This window comes from Microcebus murinus, chromosome 11, assembly GCF_040939455.1.
Source record: "Microcebus murinus isolate Inina chromosome 11, M.murinus_Inina_mat1.0, whole genome shotgun sequence".
In the NCBI taxonomy this organism is placed as follows: Eukaryota; Metazoa; Chordata; class Mammalia; order Primates; family Cheirogaleidae; genus Microcebus; species Microcebus murinus.
This window is the reverse complement of record NC_134114.1, coordinates 93,117,363-93,132,585: the sequence shown is the minus strand read 5'-3', so window position 1 is coordinate 93,132,585 and position 15,223 is coordinate 93,117,363. Positions and strand designations below refer to the sequence as shown.

Here is a 15,223-nt window from a genome sequence, read left to right as displayed (position 1 = left end):
CAACGATTCACACAATTTAATAAAATTCTGTTTTATAATGAAAATGATATATGAAGACTACAAGTGATCAAATTCTTCTGGTCATTTGAATATTCTATTTTCCCTTTTGCCAATACAGATACTCCTCAACTTACAAAGAGGTTATGGCCTGATGAACCCATTGTAATTGGAAGATACTGCTACATCAGAAATGTAATTAATACACTGTAGAGTATAGTTGTCCACCCTCGTGAGCACATGGCTGACCAAGAGCTGTGGTTCACTGCTACTGCCTGGCATCGTGACAGAGAATCATACTGCTAGCCCAGGAAATGATCTAAATTCAAAATCTAAAGTATAGTTTCTACTGAATGTGTATTTCTTCCACACCATCGTAAAGTCAAAAAATCACAAGTTGAACCATGGTAAGTTGGGGACCATTAATATAAGCAAAAAATGGCATTCTTATGTACTGCCTATGAACTAGTACTGGTAGTTTTTAGGACACTGTGGATGGGGACTAGTAAGTACAATGCACAAAGAAAACAGTAATTATAATATGTCAAAGATAGCAGCTTTTACAAATTTTTAATGTTCTGTCTGCTCCTTTCTTCATTTCACACACTTAGTACAGTTGCTCATTTCTTCAATGAGTTGTGTAAGATACTCCAAATACCACAATGTATTCTTAGATAAAATTGAAAAAAAAAAGTCTTCTTCAGTTAAATCAATGCCACTGTAAACAACCTGTACAAATTACCTATACAGATGGAGACAAAACAGAATCTGGCCCTGAAGTCAGAGAACCGGAACTGAAATCTTATCTTTGCTCTTACTAGCCAGTAGGTCATGGGCAAGTTATTTAACTTTCTATGTTCAGTCTCCTTATCTATAGAGTAGAGATAAAAACAAGATCTCATAGGGTGGTTTTTTCTTTCTGATACACAGTCTTGCTCTGTTGTTCCAGGTAGAGTGCAGTGGCATCATCGTAGCTCACAGTAGCCTCAAATTGCTGGGCTCAAGCAATCCTCCTGCCTCAGCCTCCCGAGTAGCTGGGACTACAGGTGCATGCCAGATGCCTGGATAATTTTTCTATTTTTAGTAGAGATGTAGTCTTGCTCAGGCTGGCCTAAAACTCCTGAGCTCAAGCAATCCTCCCTCCTCGGCCTCCCAGAATGTTAGGATTACAGGTGTGAGCCACCACACCTAGCCTCATAGGGTTGTTTTGAGGAATACATCAGATAATTTACAAAAAAATTGAACAGGCATGTTGCCTGGAACACATAGGAAACATTTTATATGTATATAAAGTATATATTTATAGTAATTGAAGTTACCATGGCTAACATGACTCCCTAAAATTGTGGTGGAACAGAGGTAAAGGCCTGGCAAAGGGCAAAATGTATTATAAGTTGTCCCGTTACCCCCCATCCCCCACTCTTTTGGGGAATTAAAACCTGGATTCCTTCCAGAGGCCAGTAATCAGAGGGGCAGAGAAGTGTTTCCTATTCTTTGTTTTTTAGCATCTTAAACCACAGGAGATGGCTCAACAGAATTATCTGTTGATATGGGATCATCTTCACTGGATATAAAGTCGATCAGGACCACCAACCACAGTTAAACAGCAGTAGCCTGAAGCTGAAAACCCCCTAGAAAAGCTCTGTATTTCTGCTTAAAGGGAGTGTGGCATGGTGGTGGCTCTTTAAGACAAGCCATCCTCCTCATTTGCTGGCAAACTATTAATAAAATAAACTTCTCTTTCCTTTTTCTTAAGCCTCTTGTCCTCATTCTTTGTTCGGCCTCAGGGACAAGTATCAAACTTTAGGTAACAGAATTTGGTGTCCCCAGAGAGGCCTATCGGTGCCCCAGTGGAGTGGCAGCCTGTGACGGCAGCCGTGGCTGGAAGAGGTGGGAAGCAGCCCTGGGTCAGTCCCAGGTCTTCACCAGTAGGAGCACCGGCTTTTTGGGGTGAGAGAGGGAGGGACCACCCACCCCAACAGCTGCCCATCTCTCCCTCCCCAAGTTAGATTCAGCACCTCCCAACCTCAACCTTGTTGAGGAAAAGAAAACGGATTTGCGAAGAGTCACGACACCTTGGCCCTTTTGGTAAGTTCCCCAGTGTGCACGCCAAGACTCCTGATTCCACCCATTTGGGGAAGGCCGTGAACCTTCCAGCCCTGTGGCAGGACATTTGTAGGCACCGTGGGCTGGAAGTCACGGTTGAGCAGAACTAGGGAACCCAGGGAATTCATTCCCTTTTGGATTAGGAGAAGCCAGTTCTCATATTAGGAGAATTTGGTTCTTGTTTGTACAGTTCCCATTTTTTGGGCAGGGCCTTGGCATTTGAGATTGTTGGCGCTGTGAATTCCCTATGCCGTCTACCTGTCAGCTTGTGTTTGTTGTTGTTGTGAGTTTTGTTTCAACACGAGAGGCTCCTTTTTCAATCCGTCTGAAGCCCCCTTGGGGAGAATCTTGCTGAATGGTCAACTTATAGCTCTAAGTCTATGTGTAAAAAGAGAATGGCGTTGTTGTAATACTGCTCGGCCATTGTGCGTGGAGGAGTGTGGGAAGGGGCCGTTGAATGGAAGCTTAAATTATTATACTAGCTTACAGCTGGAATTGTTTTGTCAAAGGCCAGGTAAATGGGACATGATTCCATATACACAATCTTTCATGCAATTGAATAATAAAGAGGCTGAAAGGCCTGGGACAACATTAATGGTAAGGACAGTAAGATCCCAGGTGATCCCAGGGGTGGCTGGATTTCAGGAGCCCTTTCCACCCAAACCCCTGCCACCAGCTCCACACCTGGCGGGGAAGGTGCTTTGGGCTTGGCCGTGCTTGAGCTTGTGGTGCCAGAGCCCGGCTGCCCTGTCTGCCATGGCTCCTCTCCCCCACTGAAGCTCCTGAGGCTGGCCAGGAACTTGCCCCATGCAGAGTGAGGCCTGGGCCAACTGCCACCATCCGCCATTGCTGCCGCCATCTTGACATTGTGAGAGGGGCCCGGGCGGGTGGGTGCGACTGGAACTAATTCTTCAGTCCCGTGCCCACTGGGCTACGACTCAGGAATGGGAATGGTCTCTCCTTTCAAGACCTGGTGGGGAACCCAATTTGGCCAGAGGGCACCTGTAGCTGGGGCAGGGCACTTTCCAGTACGGCAAAGCCTGACAGGGGCTTCACAGAAAGCACATGAAGAGCCCTCTGAATTTTGGGGAATGCACCTATCAGGGATATTGGAAATGCACAGATGTGGATCCAGAGGCCCCTTAAAATATATGTGTGGTTAATATGAATTTCATAGGGCAGAGTGCTCCAGATACACGGAGGAAACTACAGTGTGTGGACGGGGCAATTGGCATGACCTCCTCGCAGACTGCTGACATCACCTTTAAAGTATGTAACACTAGAGAAGAGCAGAGAGTCCAGGACTCAGATGATAAAGGAGGGGCCCGGGGCTCTATCCCTCACTAGTGGCTCAAATCCAAATATCCCCACTGGAGTCCCGGTTCCGACTGACGATGGGGACTCGATTAGTGGACTTTTTAATTGACACAGGAGTGCCACCGCTGCCAAGCTGAGTGGGCAGAAGTGGTCCGGGGCCCCCATGGCCGCCGCCTTGACCCCTGGCACCAGCCACCACGCATGGCACTCCGTGAGCCAGGCAGGGCACGGGGAAAGGGCAGCGGCGAGGCAGCTGCAGGTGACGTGGTGGCTGAGGAGCTCATCGCAGTGGGCCAGTAGCCGGGCCCAGGGGGGTCGCTACCAGGGTTGGTGCTGCTCCTCCGTAGATTCTGGCGACCCTGGTGTTCTCGGTGGCTAGGCGGGACCCGGGCAAGCAGCAGGAGCACCGGGAGCTGCTGCGAGGGTGCTGCCGAGCTCCTGCTGGCTCTGAATACCAGGGCCTGGGGAAGCACACAGGAGGCTGCCACTGCGGAGCAGTTCATTTTGAAGTTTGCCCCTAAAATAATGGCCCTGATACAGGCTGTGGCTGAGCCCAAGCAGGTGGCCATCGTGTACTGTCCTGGTCACCAAAAAAGGAGGCTGCTAAAGATGATCTGTTCCTTGGGTCCTTTATACCCTGGTTAGATTTAGATCAATATATACCCCACTATACTAATGAGGATAAAAAAAGAGCTAAAGATCGGGCATTGATACTTGGGATGACACAGCTAAGTGGAGACAGAATTATCATGGACTCGTTCTTCTACCCAAAGCCTTGGTTTGGCCCCTTTTGAAGCACCAACATGAATGCACACACTATGGGTATGATGCCTTAATGGATTTGGTGGGACTTCATTTCAGAGGATCCCATTGACAAATAACTCAGAGCTGCCCCTTATGTGCTTGAAACAATCCAAAGACAGAAAAGCAACCCCCTGCAGGGGGAACTCAACATGTGGGGACCCACCCTTTCAATGATTGACAAATTGATTTCACTCATATGGAAAGTCCAAATACTTGCTTGTATTAGTAGATACCTTTTCAGGCTGGGTAGAGGCTTACCCTACCCAAATGGAGAGAGCATAAAGTTACTAGAATCCTGAAGAAACTCATTCTAAGGTCTAGGCTCCCTTCCTCCATACACAGTGATAATGGACCCTTCTTTATATTGACAGCAACTCAGCATGTAAGCAAAGCCCTACATCTAGAATGGAAATTGCATGCATCTTGGAGACCTCAGTCTATGAGAAAAATGTGGAAAATGAATCATAAAGAAAACTATAGCAACATTGATGCAGGAAACCCATCTAAAGTGGGATAGAGTGTTGCCACTTGGTCTCCTCCGGATAAGGGCAGCCCTAGAACCAGGTGAATGCTAAGCGCCTATGAAATAGTTTATGGGAGACCCTTCGTAGGACCTGGAGGTAAGTATGGTAGTATAACCATAAATGAAGACAACAGAGCAAAGCAATATATCAGATGCTAACCACTACTCATGAGTGTGCCTCTTTCAGGTTCCCGCCCCAGTTGGAAGCAGAGAAGTGGAAGGGATGCTAGGAAGTGCTTCTACCAACCCACACCTTGCTGAAATTGTCTGGAGTAAAACCTTGGGTCCATCATACCAGAGTAAGGAGGTGTCCCATGGAAGAAGAGGACCTACGTCCTTAGAGGATGAGCTAGCGTTTAGGCAATCTAAAGCATCTGTTTAAGAAAAAGGAAAAATGAAAATGTTGATATTTTTGCTAACCCTTCTTTGGTTATTTCTTCTGTCTATAGGATGGAGAGACAACTCCTTAGTGAGGATTTCCAAAACTATCACCTCTTCTGCTGATCTGTCTCACTGTTGGGTTTGTCATCCAAAACCTCGTTTGGTGCAAAATAATAAACAGAAGCTGGTCTCTCAGGTCACCTCCAGGGTGTGACTAATAGCTCTGTACTGAGAGGTCCCAGGTGTCTTTCTTGCCCAGCCCTGTCCCAGACACTGTGTACAAGGTGACAGCAAGGACCCAGAGTCCTGAGGGTGTCTTAGAAACTGAGCAGGGTAAAATCCCTTATCAGGTAGCCCCCATTTCACCTTGTCAGCCCTCACAGTTGAAGTTGTTGCCTATGCCTTTTTCACCTGGCAATCTGCTGAATTCTTTATTTTTGTAAATCTACTGCCAAAGCTTTGACAAACCAGAAAGATTAATGGCATAAAAAGTATAAACCTTCCATCTGAAACATCACCCGAGTTCAGCAGGATGTAGCTTGACGACTGTGTCACCCCTATTCCCATAGAAACGGAAGGATAAAATTGACAGTGGGGAATATGTCATAGGCAAAGGCCTGAAAAAGGGCAAAATGTATTACAAGTTGCCTCTTTAACCCCCTCCCCACCCCCACACACTGTTTTTGGGAATTAAAACCTGCATTCTTGTCAGAGGCCAATGATCAGAGGGGCAGAGGAATGTTCTTTATTCTTGGTTTTTTAGTATCTTAAACCACAAGAAATGGCTCAACGGAATTGTCTGGAATTTTCTGGGCAAAGGTCATGGGGTCATCTTTACTGGAGATAAGGTCGACCAGCACCACCAACCACAGGTAAACAGCAGCAGCCCAAAGCTGAAAACCCCCTTTAAAAGCTCTGTATTTCTGCTAATGGGGGAGGGGGCAATGGTTCCTTAAGATGAGACTTTGCCATGCTCCTCATTTGCTGGTAAATTAATAAATGTCTCTTTTCTTTTTCTCAAGCCACTTGTCCTCATTCTTTGTTCAGCCTTGGGGACAAGTATGGAACTTTGGGTAACAGTGGTAATATTCTTAAGTCCATATTTTGAACTTGAGATCATTATACTTGAAAAAGCAAAGCATAATCTCTTGCTGATAATACCACAACTTACTTCGACTGGGAAGTTTATGAAGCCAAAGGGGATATGGTTATATGCATGAGAAGCAATTTTCTTTGCCACAAACAAATATGATTAAATGTATTTTAATACAGTGCTGACTTTATTATTTTTTAAGACTGAGACTGGAATTTTGTGGTTCCAATTTTTTTAAAAGATAATTCGCACCCATCACCCTCAAAGGGAGGTAGTCATTTTTTTTTCCATACACTGGATTGTGATCTGTGTATACCAATTACTAACATTGGGACTTCCTGACATGGAAGTTGGTTGTAACTGAGAGCCATGTCGTTCCTAGGCTTGCTCATCTTTAATTGAGCAAGGCTTGATTAGTGTCTTACAAAGATTTTCTTCATAATTTTGGGTTGAGGAAAATATGCTATTTTCTTTTAGTAAATGTTAAATGTGTTTATTGTAGGAAATTTTGGAAATACTGAGAAATTTAAAAAAATAGAAAAGAAAAGCCACTTGTAATTCCCCTCTGAGTGATAACTATTATAAACATGTTGTGACAGTTTTTCTAGTCTTATTTTATATTTTTTTTGTCTCTCTTCAAAATTCTAAGTTGGAAAAAAAAATTCTAAGTGGGTACTAATTGATAAGAACAGTTTCGTATCATCTATTTTCATTTAATATTATGTAATGAAAATTTTCCCATAAAATTCAATCCATAGATGTAGCTTCATTATTTATCCAATATCCTATCTTGGGATATTTAGGCTGTTTTAAACTTTTTTTCATTAAGAATCGCAACAATGAATATCATTTCTCATAAATCTTTGTGTACATTGTTGATGATTTCTTATGTTTGGATGTTGATGGACTAATAAAAAAAGGAGGAAGGTTATATGGCATACAAAATGAAGACACTTAAAAACTCTGTCGTACCTGGCCGTAGCAACCCGCGTAATGGATAAGGCTTGGAAAATCTTTAGAACAACTCAATTCTGCAATGGCTTCGGTTTCGCTCACCAGCCAGCGCACACACTCCAACTGACCATTCTAGATTTTAAAAAAGAAAGAAAGAGAGAAAGAAATTCAAAGTAATTCAGATTTGAAAAACACCTCAAAGATGGTAATTCTGCCAAGAAAAGAAATCATATGAATTTTGTCTTTTATATCTGGCTTAATTTATCTATACTATAAATATATCATCTACTGTGTTATATTCTTTTTTTTTTGAGACAGAGTCTCACTTTGTTGCCCAGGCTAGAGTGAGTGCCGTGGCGTCAGCCTGGCTCACAGCAACCTCAGTCTCCTGGGCTCAGTGATCCTACTGCCTCAGCCTCCCGAGTAGCTGGGACTACAGGCATGTGCCACCATGCCCGGCTAATTTTTTGTATATATATTTTTAGTTGGTCAATTAATTTCTTTCTATTTTTGGTAGAGATGGGGGTCTTGCTCAGGCTGGTTTCGAACTCCTGACCTTGAGCAATCCGCCCGCCTCGGCCTCCCAAAGTGCTAGGATTACAGGCGTGAGCCACCGCGCCCGGCCTGTGTTATATTCTTGATCTGTGGATTTGGCTCTAAATAAATTGCAGAATTTTTACTTGCATACATTTTATAATTTTCATCAGTTATTAAACATCACTTTATTAAATTATAATTTGCATACTGTAAAATGTACTCATTTTAAGAATATAGTTTGATGAATTTTTAACAAATGTAAACACTCCTAAAACTACAACTTCAGTCAAGATATAGAACATTTCTATCATCCCCAAAAGTTTCTAGTATCCCTTGACTCTCATCTTCCTCACTTTTGCCACAGGCAGCCACCAATAAGATTTCTGTCTCAATAGATTAGAGCATGCACTCTTGTGTTTGGCTTCATTCATTCACCATACCTTTGAAATGCAAACATGTTGCTGCTTATATTAGTTTATTCCTTTTTTATTGGTGCAAAGTATTCCATTGTAGGAATATGCCACAATATATTTATTCAATAACTTACTGATAGATATTTGGATTGTTTCCATTTGGGGAATAATGAAGTTGCTACTATGAATATTCTTTGTGAATATACACTTTTCTTTCTCCTGGTTAAGTGCCTAGGACTGGAATTTCTGGATCATATGGTAGGTGTATATTTGACTTAATAAAAAGTTATCAAACTGGTTTCAAAAGTGGTTGACCACTTTACGCTAACACTAGCAGCATATGAGCACTCTATTATTAGTTGTTCCAAATCCAACACATGGTATTGTCAGTTAATTAGTTATTATTCTTTACATAAAGTTTGTAAGGTAGAGCAACTGATTTCCAAATTCCAAAGTATCATATTTGATAATGAAAAATTAACAAATTCATATTTGAAATAAATTTCATTGAACAGATGAATGTCTTAATCAGTAAAATATTTGACAGAATATAAAGGGAAATATTACTTATCATTTGTCATTTTTATAAATAATAAAACTATTGCTACAGAAAGTAAAATAGCCACACTTTTACATTTTTCAGGACATGGACTCTCTTGTACATTGGGATCAAGAGGGACAGTAAAGTAAAAGTAGGCAGAAAAAAAAAGAGTAGGATTTTCTTGCAGTTCTTTGCAAGGGTTTTATAAAGCCAGATATTCCTACAATTTTTAAAATTTAAACTTCTCTCCCTTCTTTAAACATTTATTGGGTTTTTATTCTCAGGAACTGTGAAAGTTCCAAAATATGATCAAAACATGTAAACTGTTAAAATATAGTCCCTATATATTGTGATAGAGAGTTTTCCCTATACTTATAATAGAGTCATGTGATACATACTAATATAACCTAGTGATTAAAACCCAGACTCTAGAATGGACTTAAATCCTTAATTTGCCAGTTAGTTACAAGACTTTGGACAAGTTACTTTGCCTCTCTGGCACTCAACTTTCTCATCTGTGAAACAGAAAGGATAATAGCAACTATCTCATAAAGTTACTGTGAAGACAAATGAGATAAAGGACCCACTAAGCACACAATAGTGTGCTTAGATAACACAATATTGTTATCTTCTATTACTAGAATACTCTCTTAGATTCTCATAATAACTCTTGTCAGACAAATGAGACATTCAATTGCCTTCCTACTTTGTACAGTGTGGAATTTTAGTGCAGGAGAAAAAAGCTACTGTGGGCAGGGAGCCAGAGAAGGCTTCAATGAGGGTAGCATTTGAACTAGTATAATAGGATTATTTTCTCTTCCTTTATTTTAGAATCCTAACATTTAACTTCTCAAGGGAAAAAATGTATTCTAAAAGCAAGACAAGGAGGTACTCTGCTCATTCTTCATTTTATCCTATTTGGATAATGGAACTCCCAACTATTCATATGCAGATTCTATTCTCTTGAGATATTAATATTTAACTTGAGAGGCTGGTGTATATGGGCTGGCTCCCTGGTCTCCTGGCTTCTGGCTGGTTTGGCTGATGGAGAGCAGTGGCAGATCAGGAAAGGAGAGAGAATTTGAGGTCCTCTCTGATCCTGGCTTCCCTTCTATGGGGCTGCTATTGGCCAGTGGAGTCACTCCACCAGTCAAAGGGCAAAAGTCATCCAGTCCTTTCTACTCAGCCCTCTCTATCTCAGGTTCTTATAACCACTCCTTTCCCAGCCTCTAGGATTTGGGGCGGTAACTGTGCCCAGTTGTTACAGTCCCCAGGACACTGCAATTTCCTCTGTGAACTCCCTTCCCCCTCCTGTCCTTTTATGTAATAATCCCTTAATTGTTGACTTTCCTTAAATTTCATAATTTGAGCATGCCAAATGTTTCCTACCAGGATTAAAAGCAACAACAACAAAAACACTAAAACAAGAAAAGAATGAGAACTACATTGATTATCTACTAGGCAAGATGATTTATATAAACTGGTATTCACACAGAATACAGACATGTGAGGCAACACTTCTGCTTTTATTAACATATCTTCTCTTGGGTCTTTTTTTTTTTTTGATCAGTTTAACTAAATTAAAGGTTTATCATTTTTTTTAATCTTTTGATAGAACCAAATTTTGTTTTGTTGATTTTCTCTGTTACTTTTCTATTCTCTGTTTCATTTATTTTCCCTCTGATTTATATTGTTTCTTTCCTTCTGCTTGCTTTGATTTGATTTGCTCTTTCTAGTTTCATAAGGTGGAAGATTAGGCTATTGACTTGAAGCCTTTCTTCTCCCCCTTCTCCTCCTTTTATTATAAGCATGTATAGCTATAACTCTCCCTCTAAGCATTGCTTTAGCTGCATCCTTTAAGTGTTGGTATGCTGCATTTTCATTTTCATTTATCTCCAAGTATTTTCTAATTTCCCTTGTGATTTCTTCTTTGACACATTGATTATTTTGGAATATAACTCCACATACTTATAAAACATCAAAAATTACCTTAGGTTACTGATTTCTAATTGCATTCTATTATGGTTGAAGGACATACTTTGTATTTCAATCCTTTTAAATTTATTGAGACTTGTTTATAGCCTAACATATGGTCTATACTGGAGAATGCTCCGTGTGCACTTGGTAACAATGTGTATTCTGCTGTTGTTGGGTAGAGTGTTCTATTAGATGTTTGTTAGCTCCAGTTAGTCAAGGAGGCAACATTTAAAGTAAATAAAATGCTGTTAGAAAGGCAGAAGGAAATATATCACTTCTATGAGATTGAAACCAACATCCCTTGCCATAATTCTAAATACCAAGAAAACAAACAAAAATGTTATTAAATTCTAGCAGAAGATTTTTGTCTGCAAAAGTCTCTGAGCCTGGAGTCACTCACTTTATGTTAGAAAGTCATGTCAGTAAGTGTTTGAAGTCATGTTATCACCAGATCAACACTCTGCCTTTGAGCTTAATCAGAAGGACTGAATGCGAAATGAAAGGGAATTGAAGTTATTTCATTCCAAATCTGTTTAGCTCCTAAAATAACTCCTCCTGTTGTCCCCATTTTAGAAAGGAGACTGCTCTCACCTTTTAGAAATCTTTCTTTCCAATTGCTTTGCTTAACCATTTCTAAAGGGCACTCAATAGTACTCTGAACTCCCACAGTGTCTACTCTTGGGTGTCCCAGCAGTACTCCATAAATTCTGTTTGTAACTGGTAAAATTTATTGTGTTCCATTTAAGGAGTTTAAGAGTGGGAGAGAGATGTTCTTAGCCCTGATATGACTTCAAAGCCCCTTTTCTCAGGTAATCCTTTTATTTGATACTTTATCTCTGATTCTGCTTCCTGTCAGCCAAGTCATATTATCCGAGCAACTCCTGCCCATTTGTACCAAGGTTGTTTGTCCTTAATGACAGCCGGGCTCTCAGAACTGTGCTTAATGAGGTGAAACACCACTAGTTGGGTACTGGTGTCAAAAACAAGATCCTAAAACAGAAGAATGATGACTTCGTAGTATTCTCTCAATATCATCAATAGCCCTCAAAATGCACTGAATGGCTGAGGCAGGACATGAGTGAGGACAGATTTCTAAAGAGGGCGGCACCTGTTATAAAATGTATTTACTGCTTTTGTAAATTCTAGATTAAATAAAGGAATAAGAGACCATGTCCATTTCTCAAATCACTGTCCAGAAGTAAAGTATCAAAAGCCTGAGACCCCAAATCTCTAACAGCTTTTGAGTTATATGGGTTTGAAATCTTTTTCATTCAAACAACTTAAAAAAATATTTGCTATTTGTTTGCACATTGATAGTATGATGATGATACTCTGCTGACTGGAAGAGTTTAAGAATGAATTAACACATACTGTGGATTCCATAGAAGGTGTTCATGCTGAAGGTTGGCTTAATGATCACTAAGTTTCTCAGGTACCTTCCTACTCAGAAATTTTTAGTCTATCAAACCAAGCATTAGAGCATATAAATAAAAAAAAATATTTCCATCCAACTAAACAGTTAGGAGATATTAAGTAGTCCACCATTAGTCAGGAAGACTAATGAGAACTGTATTTTAACACTAAAACAGCAAGGCAAATCTCGACATTTATTGGCACTGTAAGAACATTTTATTCATCACAGACAGGCCCATTCACGGCCATACCTGAGCCCCATCTCCCACAGGTCTCTGTCACAGGACTATATCCTACGCTTGTACTATTGACAGCTTACTTGCCTTATTCATCAGCTATCAGCTCCTTAAGAGAAGGGACTATGTCTTATTCCAATTTGTATTGCCAGTGCCTGATGCAGTACCTGGCAAACTCGGTACCTGTTGAATTCAAGTATACTAAGCCTTCTTGACTTCACATTTGACTTCGCTTCCTTCATGATGGCTTTCTGCAGCTTAGCTCTTAATTTGACATAGCATCGTTCACAACCAAAGGAAAATTATATCCATTAGGGTCATAGATTTCTTGTTTTATTAAAGAAAATGTTATTTTCTACATTGTTTTTGAAGTCAGACCTTACTAATTACTTTGCTTAATTGAGCAGAATTAAATAAAATAGAAAATATTTTTTTAATATATAGAACTCTACTGAACGGTCAACAAATTAAAGATATAAAAATTTAGGTTTGCATAAAGTATCTATTAGGGGTAGAACAGCAACTGATTGTTTTTCAAATAGGTAACATGTTCTTTAGTGAATTCACAAGTAGGTTTCTTTAACTAACAAGTTCCCCTGATCAATTTCAATATAATTCTATTTATAAAAATTATGATTATTCAGCTTTTAGAAGATACAACGATATTATAAAGCAAAGTACATATGCAGAAGCACAAGATGGATTATATTTCCCTGAACTTCGCTTTTGGTTTTTTGATAAATATGACTGTATTTTACATTTATTTGCCAAAGATCTTAAAAGTAATTTTAGTTTAACAGCTAATCTTCTAGTGATGTATTATATTTTGCAGAGGCACTCACTGTAGTGCTATAAAGGTCCATATTTTTTTTTGTTTCACAGTTCCTAGGGTTTGGCTCTATCCCTGTCAGTATTGATGTGTGTGGTTTCCGCCAGCACCCTGTGCTCTCCAAGAGCTAGACTCAAACTCGGCACTGATACTCTAAACAACTCTTGATGCTGAAGACACTTAAACTTCAGCTGTGATCCATGAAAGCCCACTGTCCTATCTGCAATACTCCTGAGTGCCCGCGTCCCTTACAACACACCTTCTCCTCATTCGTCTTGCTCATCATCCTCACGCTGGGAAAAAAGGGAAAGAGTCTCTCATCAATCCAGGTGTGGTTAGGAATCTAAATTGCAGTCATCATGAATAACAAAAGTTCTTAGGACCACAACACATCACTTTCCCTCCTCTTTATGAGTTGATTTGAAGCTTACCCTCATCGGACAATAAATTGGAATGTAATCTCAAAATCTCAAAGCAGTTAGTGACTGAAATGATTACTCTCTTAAATGTAACATGTCCACTTGCTGTTTGCTCCATAAATCACTTTCCTCTCTCTCCCTTCTAACGCTTTAGCTCACAAGGAATCTTCAAACACAGAACCGCGACCGTTTCGAGCTGTGGAGGGCCAGCCCCCACGCGGTCACCTTGATGGCCAGGCCCGCCGGGGTCAGCTTCCCGGCGTTGCGCTCGTTGAGGCAGTCTTCTCCCATCAGAGAGGTGAGGTGCTGCAGGCACTCTGCGTGTCCCTGCGACGCAGCGATGTGTAACAGATTGTTCCCATTTTCATCATGAATTTTGTCTAGATTGTCCGCAGCTAGGTGTGGCTGTACAAATAGTGACATTAGAAAATTCAGTCAGTGATTTAGAGCAAGATGCTATGGGGGTTTTGCTCTGGGCACTGGCAAGAAGGAACGAGCTTACAGAAGCTCTGGTGGCAGCCAGCCGTGGGGATCTAATAGGTCAAGAGTTCCTTGCTGTTATCCTCTGTTTTACCATGCTTCGGAACATGAGCTCTCAAGAGGCAGATCTTCACGAGAGTCATGGCAACAGGGCTAGGACCAATGAGCTGTGGGGCACCACGCTGGCTTTCTAAACAACTGTAATGGCATTTATCGTAACTGGCAGGCTCCCTGTCTGTCTCCCCCACTTGACTGTGAAGTCCTTGAGGGCTGGGCTGGGTTTCGTTCCCTGCTGTAGGTTTGTTGAATCAATGAACTAGTTGTCTTCACCTGGTTACTTCGCCTTGAATTGTAGGGAACTGCCTTTGACTGCAAACTATATGACAACGACTGTTACTCTGCTACCACCAGTGCTCTTCTAGGTACCTCTGGACACTGTCATCACACAGACTCTTGGGGCTATCTGGAGGCTATCTGACCTTTGGATTTCCCACCTCTAGTAAAGTTTAGTCTCCTGAACATGAACTTGCTAGAGGCTGACTGTTGGGTGAACCAAGAGGTGTTAGCATTTGGCAAACATGGAAAGGACAAAAGAAAGGAACAAACCAAAGAGAATTAGAGGGGAAGAGCCAAGAAAATGGAAGAAACATTTTCAGGAGCAAAAACACCCCTACTACTTTATTTGGTAAAACTGTACAATTATATTGTCCTATCACAACAGTATTTGTGCTAATAGACCGAGTACATTGCACTTATCTATGTATGGCTTTACGCTAAGTAGAATCACATTGCTAAGATGCAGGATTTTCTTGAATGAGATTTTAATTAACATCACAGTATGAGCCCAGGCTTGCTACTGTTTGATCCAAGTCTGGAAGCCAGAAAAGAACAATGCAGGCAGATGGAGTGCTATTTCAGTTTAGCTGTCTCTGAGCCTAAGCAGAACAGATTTTTCTTACATCATATTATTCTGTGTCTAGAGTCTTAGGAAAAGCTTCTTCATGCTCCCTAGACATGCAGAGCTGGAACTAAGTAAAAACTCCATGTGGGTCAGAGGCCAATCCAGCTCTTGGGTAAGCTTCTATCTGCAAATGCTTTTCAAACATCCTGGTCCAACTCTTCTGAATAATGATCAGGACAAAACAGAAGACCCTCTGTTCACATAGCTGGCGGGTCCACCATCAGCAAGGAGCTGACATCCCC

At 40.9% G+C, this 15,223-nt stretch overlaps 1 protein-coding gene across 4 annotated transcripts in view; it reads right to left on the bottom strand.

Annotated features, from left to right (window-relative positions):
• Positions 1–15,223, bottom strand: part of SNCAIP (synuclein alpha interacting protein) — a 148,395-nt gene that overhangs the window by 30,753 nt on the left and 102,419 nt on the right. For 3 of the 4 annotated variants that reach the window (XM_076008316.1, XM_076008313.1, XM_076008315.1), the window contains exons 5-6: positions 13,766–13,945; positions 7,194–7,307 (exon numbers count right to left, since the gene is read on the bottom strand). In XM_076008316.1, coding sequence (XP_075864431.1) covers positions 7,194–7,307; positions 13,766–13,945 — 294 coding nt within the window. Of the gene's footprint in view, positions 1–7,193; positions 7,308–13,765; positions 13,946–15,223 lie in introns of those variants that run through there. The other variant, XM_076008317.1, reaches the window with a different exon arrangement.